The sequence below is a fragment of the Dicentrarchus labrax genome, unplaced genomic scaffold, assembly GCF_905237075.1.
Source record: "Dicentrarchus labrax unplaced genomic scaffold, dlabrax2021, whole genome shotgun sequence".
NCBI lineage: Eukaryota > Metazoa > Chordata > Actinopteri > Moronidae > Dicentrarchus > Dicentrarchus labrax.
In genome coordinates, this window is record NW_026136718.1 from 25,488,976 (window position 1) to 25,504,228 (window position 15,253).

Consider the following 15,253-nt stretch of genomic DNA (forward strand, 5'->3'; position numbering starts at 1 on the left):
GAAGACATATCCATCCAATCATCACCACATTCTAATTTTGTTCATCCGTTAAGCGGTGAAATCTCCTTAGGGCCCTCCCCTGCCCCACTGGCCTTATGGCTAATAGACCGGCCAGAGCAGGGGATTAGGCCAGGGAACTTGCCGCTTGTGCTTCCACACTGGCAACCAAGGGAACAGATTAGCAAAGGTCTTTAGAGCCGCCTAATACACTGGATTGAAAAGAGCCCCTATTGGCCATAGGATAGTACTGTGCTAACAAGGAGGCTAGTGGTGGGAAAAGTGCAGTGAGTGGTTTTGTGAGACTCTGGACTGTAGAATTGGGCAAACCCTCTCATTATGGTTGTTTAGCAAGAACACAGTTGTCTCAGTTCAGTTGACCTCATCATAGTTAACACTAAACATTTGTGTTTAAAGCCACATAAAACAAGGGGCACAAACAACATGCCACTGTTTACAAAATCTAGAAATTGTGATTCATTTGATGTCTTTTGTGGGATATGAATTTGAGATGGTCTAAAAGGTTGGAAGCAGCAATGTGCAGTTAAGACTCAAAACTTGTGGTTAGTTCAATGTTTAGCTAAAAATGTGAAGTGGCTCTGACTCCTACTACACTCCAAACTTTCAGAACGCATGAATCTGCATGTGAAAACAATGTATTCATTCCAAGTGGGCATTATGTAAACAATCTTTCAGGGAAGTGCACCTGCATATTATTTTTCACTTCTTACAACGGCTAGTGTTACCTAATGACTAATACTGTAGTTAAACAATGATACTGTTCTGGTGTCCTGTGGTGATGCTGTTGACTTGTTACTTACACTGCATTCTCAGAGCAGGGAATAATCACTTTAACCCACAATGTTATGGCCCTGCTTGGGAGTGAGGTCAAACTGTAACAGTCAATAAGCTCAACTGAGCTGTGTTCACATGTCACAGTAAACTGGCTTAAAACTGGCTTAACATGTGGTCAGAAGTAGAAAGTAATAAACCACATTTACTCTTCTTAAACTACAGAGGTTGTCATGTGTATACCTGTACTAAAAAAAAAAACCATTGAATTAGTATGTGTGTAATTAGACAGATCAGAGGGAGCAACTTACAGGTGTCTGCGATGGAGCTCCATGATCTTCTCTTGCACCCTCTCTTGGTATGGCAACAGTTTGTTCATCCTCAGAAAGTCCCTGTCTGCTACATCATCATAGTCACCAATCTCCGCTGTGGTGTAAGGAAGAGCAAAACATCAGTTTTTCCTTGTACATAGAGTTAAACATCTGTTGAGCGAGGTAACTTTTTAGAACTGACTTTACTTTGGGTGTGTGCACATTGGTTTTGGATCAATACCAAGGATGAAACCATTTCTTTAATTAAAAAGTTCTATGTGGTGAGAATGGTGTGCCTAATTCTTGTGGATATATTACTTTCTTACAAGACTCAAGAGTTTTGAATAAACCTGATATTAGTTATTCACTAATTTTTCAAACACAACCACAGAATACAGCAGGTGTGCTGTGTAGTTGTATGTGTACGATGTGTGCATGAGTTCTGCAATAAATCCTCCTTTCAAGAAGGTTATTTTGTTTGCTTTTTGTTGAAGCAGCGTTAGAGAATTGTTGATCTAACTGCACAATCATTCTGAAGGCTGTAGTTTGTGATGCTGTTGAGTTACACCACAATATACTATTGTATTATTTTGTCCACCCCTTATATCAATGAAGATAGGGTAAACAACTGAAATGCTTAATGCAACACACAGAAAAATAACTGCCAGCCTTGTTTGTGTGTGTTAGCATGAGTGTTTTTGCGCGCTCAATCAAATCTGCCTGATGCAAACCACTTTAATGTTACAACAGATGTTGTAAATACCGAAGTATGGTGTTGAAATGCAGTCGCTGAGAGAACGAGAATAATCTGACACAATATATTTGCAGCATATTTTTTCTATCAAACTAAATATTGTTGCAAAACTACCAACTTAAACATACACTGGACAAGGTGAGAGGCCAGCAGGGCACCAGTATTTTCTGTGCAGATCAACCTTCCCTCCATCAGATCTCTTTTCATCTGCAGCGAGAATAAGTACCTATAAAAAAAAAAAAAACAGTGTCCATCCGTTTATGTTCATGAAAAGTAAATACACAAACATGGATGAGTATTTTAAACAAAGTTAAATGTCATGTAACGGCCCCTCACAAACTAACTCAAGTCTTAAATGTGCATATTTATGAAGCGCAAGATTTAATAAACCCTCCATTGAAATTGTACCGTTTTTTTACTTTCTTGAATTTATTGTTCATAAACATTTTTGGGGAGACAAACATTATAATGCCCCTGAAAACCATAATCATTCTTTCTTCTAAAAAGGGAAAAAAAAAGTCTGTGTTTCTAAAGCCCTTCCATTCAGGCATGATATAAAAGTAATATCCAGTAGGAAATTACAGTCACTGACCTCGTGTACTCCTCCTGCAGCTGACCGGGGTCTGGAGGAAAGAATTTCACTGACAGCCTAAATAGCGTATTTGCTGGTCCTGAAAAACATGAAAACGGATCATCAGAGCACAAACACACATTTCCATTAGTTTCCAATATCAAGCTAATATTTGAGTTCACTTACTCCTAACTTGTTTCGCAACGGGTTTTGTGGCTTCCAGCCAAACCTGAAGAGAAAGAAACAGTATTATCTTCACAACAGTATGAGAACTGTTTTTGAGACAGCTCTACCTTGAATGACTCCCTTATTATATAGTGGTTGTACATTGTGTTAGCGTAGTAGAGTGATGTAGCAGTGTCGTGGGCAAAAACTGGCTTTACTGCCTCACTGCAGGAGCCTGCTTGCCCTATTACATCTGGGCCTGATTGAGGGAGGAATGTGCTGGATCCAGACCGATATATTGAGAAATTGGTATCAGCTGATATTTGCCTGAATCCTTCTCTCACTTTGTAGTTACATATGCATGTGTTAGGGCATCCAAATCAATTCAGAAAAAGCATAGATACTAGGGATGAACACAGAATTTTATTTCAGCCAATACTCGATAATTACTTGCTCCTTATGGCTGATACCGAATTTTACACTTTTGTATTTTAAGAAGAAGTTTGTGACCTGTAGTTTATGCACACCTGAAGGTAGAAAGGCTAAGATGTAGTGAGCAAAGATGGGTGATTTAATACTCCATGGCTATGACCTAACCAAATCAAAAACAGTTTTGACTCTTCAAATTCATGGTAAACTGCATATACAAGATTTCAGTTTTGGACCATCAGACAAAAAACAAAACCAAAACACATTGGGCTCAACTACATTTTGGCTTTTTTTCTTTTTTTTCCTGACATTTTCTAAATTAAATGATTAATCATTTAACTGAGAAAATAATTGGCAGATTAATTGATGATTAAGATAATCACTATTTGCAGCTCTACAATCAATATTAGTTGATCAATTTAAAAAAAACAAAAACAAATGTCAACAGAAAAAATAAAATCCATCATATGTATCATATCATACATCTTATAGCTAATATTAACTCTACCTGCTACTGCTGATGGTTATAAAATACAACAAAAAGCTTAAAACTGCAACAATGCCTCCAATCCTTTTTTGGAATAACTCTGCTTTTATACACAGCAATAGGAGCATTAAAGACAAACAGGGCTGCCAAAGTTGAAATTATCTGACCTTTGATCTAGATTGTCATTTACCTTCTTGATAAGAGGCTTTCAGTTATTTATACTAGCAGGCCTGGCCTTTAAACATAATGATCGACTCTTGTCACGCGAAAGCTCCTTTAAAAACAATATTGCAGATCAACTAGTACTGTATATAAGTAGTATGGGTTTTCACTACTCTTACAGTTATGAGCTAAAAAGCCTGTGGCTCCATTCTCTTTGAAGAAGAAGATATACAGTACATTTTATATCTCTTCTGTTGCTTTTCAAAGAACTTGCAGGTGGTCTTGAATTCCACTTATACTTCAAGAAGAATAAAACAATGGAAAGTCTGACATTTGCATATGGGTACTTGTGCCAGACAAGTTAAAAATATTTCCTGGATTATATACTGCTTTAGTCCAGGAAAAACAATAGTACATCACTGCCCGTAGAAAGCTAAAGAGGAGCAACTGATTGGCTGAGAAATGACTGAAGAGTTCATCTTGTGGCCTGAGACATGTCATGTTGTCATCAAGCTGTGACCTTCGACCTTTGAAACACTGGCTGCATTTGCTGATGAGTACTTGACTGACATGTATAATGACTTTGCATGTCAGTTCTTGGATATTCAATGTGTCAGTTTAAACAGGAAACAAAAGACGTACCCAGTTCATCTGCATGTTCTGAAACTCGAGGCCAAAGTAATCACTCTCTATGAGGTTGCCTCTCAGGAAAACCTCAGAGAGGAGGCCCTGTCCAAAAGCTTTTGGCTGAAAGAAAAAACAGAGAAAAAGGAATCATTATTTTCATCACTATGCCCACACAGAGATCTACTGAGGATATACTGTACGTATTGTACAATTTTATTGGAAAGAGAAATTACATTGTTTTGACTAAAACAATTTTGAAGTACAAAATAGCTGATAAACAGTTAACAGGTTAACAGACATCACGATCAAAAACTAATTTTTTGCTGAGATGAAGAAGGCCATGCTTGTGTTCAATGTGCTTTCTGTCTGTGTGGTGCAGAAAATATTTGGCATCTGTAAATGATCAACTTCATTGTGTGTTTTATGTCTACGTATGTTCCATCTGTCAATTCAAAGTTTCCTCGACTTGGATGAGCAAGCAAACTTGCAAAAATGCATCCTACTGTACATTTATTGTATCTGGGCCTGGACAGATTGCAGCAAAATCACGGGCAGGAAAGAAGTTTACCTTCTCAACGCTCTGGGGTTTGTTTTCACTAAACGAAGAACTAATTACTATGTACTAAGAACACACTGCACTTGAGGTTTGGAATCCTAGCCTGTGACTTTTTGAGAAAATTATAGCCTGAAACATCTGGTTGTAATGTAAAATAGTATTTTTAAAAGCCTTATAAAAAGAACTGCTTTGCATTGGCTAAAGTAAAGCATTACAACTCAAAGAGTGCCAGGAGATTTACTGTAGTTAGTCTTTTCATTACTTTGATACAATCATATGTTCTGCATTCACAAAATCTATAAATTGCAGGTGAAACCTACTGACAAAACATCCATAAATTTAGGAATGTGTTATAAAATGCCCCTTTTCCATGCATTTACAGTGTCTGATTACAGATGATCTCAACCAGAGAGCAAAAAACTGGTGTGTTAAAATACTTTGTCTGGTTTGTCTTTGTGTGCAGGCCAAACATACTATCCAGTCAGTAAGTATTCAAAGTGCATCAGCAGCCAAGTGGAAGAAGATTTTAGGTATTCTGTCTCAATTTTGACCGTTTTAGTGAATGCCAATTCAGCAAAGGGTCAATGTAATAAAATACCGAGGTGCTTTGTTGACTATGTTATTAGAGCAAAACCAAATCTTCCCTGCAGATTAAGACAATACTTCCATACAATAAACCCTTTAGGGTTTACAATCTTTACCTCTTTCGATTGTAATTTAGGGTAAACTGAGGCTAACCGGTGTTTAAACGTCAGATTTAAAGTATATGTTACAGAGGTATGATGAGCCTAATAATTACTGGCACATGAGATTTAAAATACATCCATCTCGTCTCTATCTTAGAATATTCTCTTACAGAGCTGTGAAAAATCATAATTGGGGCAATTGGTTTGTCAAGAAGACCAAAAACCGATGGCAGATTAGAATAAACTGTTAACAGATTTTTTCCTCAGTAGTCATGAGCAAACTACTGGTGTGCTTTCAGAAGCCCCTCCTTTTTGTTAATCATTAACCCTCTGCAGGAATGTAAAACTGCATTTACAGCACTCTAGTCCCTGAGGAGGACATTCAGCTTTATCATCTTCCACAATTTGAGAGGGAGGGATGACATTTTCACAGAGATCTAATTGCTCAACAGACAATTGGCAATACTATAAAGCCCCTTCACATCCTCCTCCGTGAATATACATAAAGTATGCGGTGTAGTGTCCGCAGACAGTTATGCATTGGATCTATCTAAATTCATACAATTTCTACAAGTAGTGTTGTCACAATGCAGACCTGTGCAGATAATTTCCAATCAAAAATAACTTCCTCTGACGGCTGACCAAGTTGGGTTATCGGCATGTGCAATCAGTTACTGTATACACTGTGGGCACAGTCATTATACCACAGACGGGATACCACCCTTTAAACATGCTTGGCATTTCAGCATTCAAGGGCAGTAACAAAAAGGGAGAAGAGGAATAAATAACATCATGTGACAAAGTTAATGAGCCAAACTAGAATTTAGAGCAACAAAATGACAGATAGAAAAATTATAGATGATTTCTATTATCTGTTGAGCTAGTGAGCTCTTGACCTGACAGAGAGATAGAATGTGATCTAAACATTATCTGGAATACTAGTTAATATTATCTTTTCCTGATCTTAAAGGTTACTAGAGCTGATTCAATTCAATTTCCAGTCCAATAATTAACTGACAACAAAAATTGATGGATTGCATATTGATTGTAGATTTATATGAAGAATTGTATATATTGTTGTATTTTATATACAATTTTACTATAAATGTAATTACCTTTTTCAATGTATGTAGCATGAAGGGACTGCAAACTTTAATTTTGTTATTAAAGATATATACCAAACAAAACAAACATTTTCTGGAACCAGGGGATGACTTGCTGCTTTTTCGTTACTGCTGCTCAGAAAATCAATTTAAGCAATTTAAAGATGGTGCCATGGGTTTTGGGAAATTGTGATGAGGATTTTTCACAAGTCTGACACTTTATAGTCATCCCAAAAAAAAATATGGTAAAATTAATACTAGTTGTAATTTTTACCAATTATTCTGGTATTTTACTTGGTCAGCATTCACCAACCATGTCTTCAAATGCGATTTATCTAAATCCATTCTGGCTGCTACCTAAAAGCCCGTCTGGCATTTCAATTCAAGAGCATTTGTGATTTGACAGTGAGATCTCGTGCAGTATGTTCACACTCAACTTGTGGTATGGACCACGGTCTCATCTCTGAGCTCTAACATTAAGGCAGGTCAGTGGGTCACCCAATCAAGCTCTGAAAGCAGCAGGGATTATGACAAACAGATGTTTCTCTGGGAAACAAATCTTCCCCTGTGTGTGAAGAGGTGGGGGGGGGCATACAAATGCAAGGTTTGAAAAGCAGCCAGCTACGACTGAGGACTGCCCTTCTCATCCACAGAGAACAAACCAAAGATTATCCAGCCTAATTCAAGTCCAAGGCTTGGGTGTACCTTGCCTGACAGGTTAGGGTAGGTTCACCCAACAGCCCTTGATACTCCCCTGCCACCAAGTGAATGGCAGTGAGCTCTAGTAGAACCTCCTACTGACAGCAGGGGTGTGTTGGGGCTTGTATCTGGCACAGTGGGATGTTCATTGTTTAGGCCATGCAACCAGGAGATTTCCTGCTGACATACATTTTAAAGCTTTGCACACCAGTGGCCACTTTCACAAGTCAAGGAGACATTTCAAAGATCACAGGGTTCTTTGATGCCTTTCTTAACTTAAGGGCAACTTTCATTTTAAATAAGTGCTGATTTCTTTTCACTCTCTGGCTTGAGGACATGTATGTGGGACAGTTGGCCAGTGTGTTTGTTGGCAGATAAACACAACATAGTGGTAATCGGGATCAGGTGTTTTAGTGTGCCTTCTGCTCAGGTCACCTGTGTAACCCAGATACTATCCGAACTAAGCTTGCCCTGCAATACACAGAAACTAGCATGGGCTAGGTGGAACCTCCTTGAGTGGCAGCCAATTACCCCTGGGGACAAACAGACATATCAGAACGACGGGAAAGATCAGTAATGCAGTAATGTAGAGAGCAGGGGGCTGTTTCAGATGTTAAAGAAGTCCTTCTAGGCGCAGCCATTAGATGAGCTACTTCAGTACACAGTGGGATAGTGTGAGTGCTTTGTAGAGATGAGGGTGCTCAGCTGTAGTGGTTGTAATGAAGAGCACTCCTTTTTGAGCAGGCACACGAAACACATACCCAATTCTGCTCCATTACGCAGACAATTTTACTTTCATATTATCTCCAACTATACCAGTCTGATATAACTCAAAATATAGCAAAATGCACACAACATTTTAAAAAGACGCACCGGTATCTTTCTTTTCTTTTGTACAAGGAATACTTGTACAAACAGTAAAAAGATCAAAACAGCACTAACACATTACCACATTAAACAGCTTCATCACTCACAAATAGTTATTTCTGCCACAGGCCAGTGGTTGAAATTCCAAACTTTTCAGCAGGGCTTCACTCCTGAGAGTGTCCCCTCCCCCAACACCCCGGCTCAAACTTTGTACTGGCCATGACTGCTCCCTCTGAACTGCTCTTTTAACACCAGAGGCTGCCCCTCTGCCCCCCCTCCAAACCCACTTGGTTGTCAACCTTGCTATTTATGTGCTTGTTTGCTAACACTAAAGCAAAGCCGGCCCGGATTCCCTCCCACCGATGCCCCGACTGTACTGCATTTTCACACAGCTAGGTTCCACATCCCACCCTCTGTCTTTTTGCAAGTTTTGAGCTGGAAGTTAAGGCCAGCAAAGGGGCTGGCTGTGCTGGGATAAAAGAAGCCTGTGTTTCCCTGCCCTGCCGGCCCTGCCTCTCTGTCCAGAAACCACAAGGCTGAGCTTTCTCCTGTGCTGGCTGTAGGAGGGGCCTGAGGACAAGAGCCATGCAAGCAAATGTCTGCTGATGATGACCATGCGAGGTACCTGCAGCAGATGAAGGCCACAGACCAAAGCACACTCGCTCAGATGTGATTTGTCTGTTGTAGTTCCAGACTAAAGACATAATATAACCATAAATACTACCTGTTCTATCACACCATATGTTCCTACCGTTCTCCATTATCATGAGATGAAATCTGTAATGCATTCCAGTTTGCAAAAGTATAACACATGACAAAGCCAGAAGCAAATTTGTCCTCCTTTTGTAGAAAAGAGCAGAATTTCAACAAAGTGCATTTATGCTTCCCTACACAGCACATAGTGAGAGTAGCAGGTACTGACAGATGATAAAGACTGTATACATGTATATGGGATTTGAGCAGCTGAGCAACCAAAATGCCACGATGAGGGGAGGCTGTTGCTTGAAGGCCACAACCATTTCAAACATTCAACACTGCAATTTTGTATCTATTTTTGCATACAGTGTGCATGAGGAAAAACTACAATTACAATGTAGGAAAAGTTATGCTGCTTCATTCATTTCTTTTAAGCAGCTGTGGTAACATAGACATAAAATTAATAATGATAGAGCACACTGGCAATTCCTTCGAAGTGAAAAATAAATAGAAGTCATGCAGTGGATGTACAGCTCTGCAGCCATTCTGTACATAGACGTTAGTACTATCTTCCCACCAGCCCACGACTCCTCAGTATGAATGAGCACAAATATTAAGCAATGTTGGGCAGTGGGGAACAACAGAGCCTCTCAGAGGCCATCTTGTTCTCCGCAAACTGCAGTCTGCTTGACAACAGGATTGCCGTCATTCCCCTTTTGCAGCCATGTATTTCGGGTCTGCCACCTCTTATCAACACCACGTCTAGAGCTTTCTTTGAACTCTCTAGGCCAAGTTCAGTTGTCTGTCAACATGTTAAGGCTGAATATCTTCCTAAAACTAACCAAATTGTTTATATTCTTCCAGACTAAGCAGCGCAGGGACAAACTTCCATGGAAATTAAACTTGTGTTTGTCACATTCGATTAGCTTTAGACTTTGAGACAACATATGGTGCATAAGATTATGAAATGTCTGTCTCAGCAGTGGCCCCGCACTACATCTGCCAGAACCGTTATTGTTGTGGCTACAACAGGATTTAGAGCAGAGTAGTTACACACGTTAAATACACTAACCTATTCTAATACAATTAGTAGCCTGTTAGTCCAGTTATATTACACTGCAAATTAAAACTCCTCCATCGATCAGCCATTGACGTGGTTGTTCATTCGGTGTGGAGACTACTTTGATTATTTTGAGATTTCTCCACCCACAGAAAAGACAGGAAACTTGCTCTGATATAGTGGCTTCCTTATTGCTTCCTATTTGCCTTTTTAATGACTCCAGCAGCAACTTGGCCAGTAAACACAGGAAAGCACTGTGACAGAGGTCAAACCAACTGCCAATCTTTAAATTAACTTGTAAAGTAATTACAATGACAAGAAAAAAGCATTTTTGGATATAGATTCACCCATGGTAATTGTAGCTCATTATTTCAAAATCTCTGTAATTTGCCTGGCACTGTATGCTCCTCTAGTGCTTTAAAACTGATTTTTTTTTTTTTTTTTTAAATCAATTTGATCAGGTCCGCTGAATTTCATTTTTATCAGTGGTAACATTACCTAGTTACTTGCGGTCGGTGCTGTGGTGGCGGCAGTGATGATGGCAGAGCAAGATTTAGAAAAACAATATTTGGAAACCCTGTCCTTTCTGCCAACTCCATCACCTTTATAATTGAATAAGAAAATGTAAAAGCTGGTGTTGATCATTACAAAGCAAAACCCATCAAAGCCAGTCTAGACCTACTGTAATTTGCCCATTCCAGCATCCTCAGCACTGAGGAACACACAGGTTTATCATTTTAAAATGAACTGCTTGTTTCCACTGAAATTGTAAAGGTAAACATGTTCAAGCTTGTGTCCATGGATGGCCATATTATCTACCTCCTTTTTGGTCGAAGCTTAAGAACAGAAATTGTTACTACTTGGCTCTTGAGCAGAAATCACAGCTAAGACACTAAAAAGTGCCCTGGTGAGTTACACTAAGTTACCCCGAATAAGAAGCCTTAAGGAGGAAGGGATTTCAGCACCAAAGCCATGTGGCAGCTGTCACAAGCCACACGCAACCAGGGTAGCCGAGGACTATAAGGTAAGACGTATCCTGCTGTGTGACAAACTGCAGATTTATCACAGTGCAAATAAAACAATGTTGTAATGAGGCTGTGCAACAGTTGAGAAGAAACTTACGTCTATATCAAAGAACTCCTGGGAGTCGTCCAGCCCCTCCACACGGATTTGAAGTCCTCGCCCATGGCTTTTGCTCCCACCGATCATGTTGCCACTGAGGCTCTGGCCCGGCTCCAAAGTGCTGATACCAGCATTGAACTGGGCTCCCAGCCTTGTGCCGGGGGTCTGCAGGACCCGGTATGAACCCTCAATATCCCCCATTACTGCTCTCAGCAGCTCCCCCAATTCAGTCCTGCAAAAACACAGGGAAGAAGCAGTTGGGAAAATGCAGAACATGATGAAACTTTTGTGGTAAAGTTACAGTCTTATCATGCCTGGGATCAGCAAATCTGTCATGAGGCTATGAGTGTTGCAGGTTGAATCCAGGGTAGGACTGGTTTAACATGATTTCTACATGTTTCATTAGAAAAAGAAAATTAGCCTGGCTGTCTGAAGCTGTCCGAGAATATGTGAGGCTCATTCATAATACATGTAACACACAGTTGACATAACTGAGACGAATTGCTAATATTCACCTGAGCTATCTATGTGCCACTCAACAAGAGTGTAGGTTGAAGCGAACCAGAGAGGACGACCTAAAAGTACAAAAAGAAACGACGCCGTGCCGATTAGGCGTTTATGAGCGTACGGTGCATGTGGGCCTAATTGGGTCAACAGCACATGAATGATGCAGTTAGCAACATTTAAAAAGCGAGGAAACCCAACAGAACGACACTCACGAACTATACACAACTCATACGAAGGTTTGAGGTGAGATTGATTGTCTTTCTCAGAAAGAGAGATCAATGGACACTACTTTACCGACGAGAAGCGAACCGAAGTATTAATACGCTTAAACCGAGTTTTCTCTCCAAAAACTCGTCACTACTACCACTCACTGCAAGAATATGTAAATATCACAAATAGCTTTAAACTTACCGTTTTGTCCGTATCGAAACTAAATGCTAAAAGTTTGTTACACTGAAAAGGACACAACTCCAGTCCATGGTCGTCGTCGTCCAACGGAGTGCGCACTCAGACTAGTTAGTCATTGGCTAAAGCAGTGCCGAACCTCCTGCCATTGGTTCAAATGTGGCCGAGGATTGTAGGCTGAGGAGGAAGATTTACCTTCTTTTACTTTAAATAGCCGTGATGGATGGAGGATAAACTTGTCCGCCTGAAAAATTATATGTTGTGGATTTTTAATAAGGCCTCGTGGAAAGTTTTTTTAAAAAGTGTGTGGTCTCGAGGCAACGTGTGTTTAATCTACAGACTCATGGTTGTCACCCTGAGGAAATAAAATTATTGTTTTATCTGATTCGTTTTATCTGATTTGACTCACAAAGCACAACAGCCCTTTGTTTAAGTTTGGGCTAAAGTTCGACCCGTAGATAAAATGAGCTATGGGGGTTTTCTCGCCTCAGATAACACAACTGTAGAAACATTTCAATCAGCACAGTAGGTAAGAGTGTGGGCGCGCGCGTGCGTCACGGGATCGTACCTATTACGTGTCTATATGCGTCTCAACGCTTCAGAGCATGATTACATCACTCATGATGGATTTGCTGTATACTTTACACTCAGGTCCATTGTTTTGAAGCAGCACGTAAATAATACGCGTCAGATTGAACTAATATGATGAGGAAAGGAAAAAGGGACGTGTGGCATATTGTAATGGAGCTCCCCCTACTGTTCTTTACTCTGAAATAAAGAAAACAAAGTTGCATTGTAACAATCTGATATGGCCACACATAAGCATATATGTTAAGTAATGGACTATATAGCCTATTTTTATTTTATTTATTTAGTATTGTTTATTTATTCATTCAATTGTTTTTGCTTATAAAATACAAAAAGAAACATGTAACAGAAATGTTTGTTTTGTTTGATAATTATATAGGAATACATGTATTTTTCTTATATATGGTTTTTGGATACACTGTATGTGTGTGTGTGTGTGTGTGTGTGTGTGTGTGTGTGTGTGGAAAAATGCATAGAAAAATAGGCCTGTGAAAGCTTTTGCTTCATTTTCTAATAAATGTTATATACACATATATATGATTTTGTTTGGAATATTGGTCAGAGACATACGTTGGCATATATAGCAGAGTATTGTGTGTGATGGTCTGAGAAAAGCTTAACAAAGAACAAAGCCTCTGAAAGAGTGAATTCAGTCACTATTATGAAGACAGATGTTTTCTGTGATTAAAAAGGAGATCTTTTTAGTCATCCTTGTGATATTATCCAAATTATCCTCACATGTATGAATTTGGCCTATACTGTAAGGGAATCACGGATGCTTATCTGCTTACTTTGTATAAGGAAACCACTTATCAAAATACACTGCAATGAACATGTTTGTCTTCATTTATACTTACTTATTTATCATGGTTGTCACCCCGTCCGCATGTTGTTGCTTTCCTCTTTTTATTTTGCTGAGTATTTCTGATTTGTTAATCTGCTGTTGATGTAAAGCAGGAGAAAAATAAAGATGGTCAATAGAGAGCATGGAGTCTGGACTGATAGACTTTTCTATGTTTCAGTGATGTCTTTTGATCTGTGTGCATTATCTTCAAAGAGCCCTGGGCCTCCTCACGGTATGATGAAATTAGTCTGGTAGGTGTGTGTTTCATTTATTATATCAATGTTTGTTTTAGGGTGGCTACAGCAACAGCCATTGCTATAGCCTTGTATTAAGCACTTGCTTTATAGGGAGGTTATCATTTTTTGCTGTGTCTGTGTGGTATGTGTTGAGGCTGCAGACTATGGAGCTACTGTATCCATTATATTGTAATAACCACTGAGCTTTACAGCTCACCGCTGTAAAACCATTGTACCAAAGAGTGATCGTGATACATCTTGATAAAGTATTTTTAAGGCTGTTGTTGGATTTTGTTCACCCACTGTGTATCTCTGATCTAGTTTCAGTGTGCTGTTGCCCCCTATAACCTTTGGTTAATACAAATGTTTTTAAAAAATCATACCATTCCTGAGCTATCTCCTGCTGTCTTTCATGAGCCAGAGACTGGACACCTGCTGTCTCAGTAGTGAGGGAGACAAGACAAGCAGCTTCAAAAATTTGAGGTGCCTTCCACAGGCAGAAGTGAGGGGCTTGGAGAAAGAAGACACCCTTTTGCTCATCAAAATCATTTGACCGTGAGTTCTTCTTCATTCATTCAAAGGCAACATTTGATGCCTTATTGATTGCTCTCCTTCTCCAACACAGTGAATGTTGAATGCAAACTCCATCCATTGATGAATGCCAAAAAATTTGTCTTTAAAGTTCTGGAAGAAATCTACCAAGTATTAGAATAATTAAAGTTTGCACAAGCCTAATGAACACTGGTGTATGAACGTTTCCACTTTTACTGATGTACAGTTTCACCCTCATGTTATGTTACATATATTACCGTATATCAATCAGTTTTAAATTGAGAAAAAGAAACAAAATAACTTCACCAGTCTCAGTATTGGTAAATAACCTTTAATCAGAATCGATACTGGACTCAAAGGATTTCGTTCTGCTCAAGGACAACAAATGGGAATTTTGCATTACATCAAGTCTGATGCATTTAATGTGTGCAGTGAAAGAACTGCCATTAAAGTACAGCTTTCCATTTCATCAACTGGCCTCTGTTATTGACACATTTCATTCATGAATAACTCAGCCCGCCTTGCAAACTATAATAGAGATATAATAGAGATGTTATCTTCATGTTATCAGTCATTGTTGTTAAGTGCAAGAAACCCAGAATCGCTGTGTTCAGGGAAACTGATTCATGCAAGGACCGTCTCTCTGTTTGATCCCTAATGATATGTTTTGAGCTCAGAGTTGTACTTATTTATTTTTATTCATGTTTACCACATTCTTCTCATTGTAGACTGTGGACTCTGTGACCTCGGCAGTCTATCCATTAACACCTAGCTGAGGAATGACCATGGCCTGAGAATGCAGCCTCTCTGAACTTGTTATAGAGAAAGTATTTTTGCACATGGCTGTTGTCAACAAAGAAAAAGGCAGGATTTGTTTGATATCTCAGATCAACAGCAACCCTAGATTTATTACCAAGAAAGGGATTTCAGTGTAGGAGGATTGGCATGGGCCCATCCTCTGACCTCACTCACTTCTGAAGACACTGAGAAACGATCCCATATTGAAATGTGTGGTTAATAAAACAGAATTTTGACAT

General features: G+C 39.3%; 1 protein-coding gene and 1 long non-coding RNA gene across 4 annotated transcripts in view; one reads left to right on the forward strand and one right to left on the reverse strand.

Moving 5' to 3' along the window:
• The window catches only part of farp2 (FERM, RhoGEF and pleckstrin domain protein 2), a 29,644-nt gene extending 17,310 nt beyond the window's left edge, over positions 1 to 12,334 (reverse strand). The window contains exons 1-7 of one of the 2 annotated variants that reach the window (XM_051377091.1): positions 12,003 to 12,334; positions 11,085 to 11,316; positions 4,311 to 4,415; positions 2,612 to 2,654; positions 2,447 to 2,525; positions 1,983 to 2,080; positions 1,101 to 1,215 (exon numbers count right to left, since the gene is read on the reverse strand). In XM_051377091.1, the coding sequence (XP_051233051.1) occupies positions 1,101 to 1,215; positions 1,983 to 2,080; positions 2,447 to 2,525; positions 2,612 to 2,654; positions 4,311 to 4,415; positions 11,085 to 11,285 (641 nt within the window). In that variant the 5' untranslated portion in view covers positions 11,286 to 11,316; positions 12,003 to 12,334. The remainder of the gene's footprint in view (positions 1 to 1,100; positions 1,216 to 1,982; positions 2,081 to 2,446; positions 2,526 to 2,611; positions 2,655 to 4,310; positions 4,416 to 11,084; positions 11,317 to 12,002) is intronic. The other variant, XM_051377090.1, reaches the window with a different exon arrangement.
• LOC127350449 (uncharacterized) lies at positions 11,627 to 15,192 on the forward strand. 2 transcript variants are annotated; one of them, XR_007880567.1, is made up of 4 exons: positions 11,627 to 11,834; positions 13,607 to 13,679; positions 14,082 to 14,219; positions 14,945 to 15,192. It is a non-coding gene; the product is annotated as an uncharacterized LOC127350449 (long non-coding RNA). The 2 variants fall into 2 exon arrangements; XR_007880568.1 differs by having other exon boundaries at positions 14,086 to 14,219.
• Positions 15,193 to 15,253: the final 61 nt, after the last annotated feature.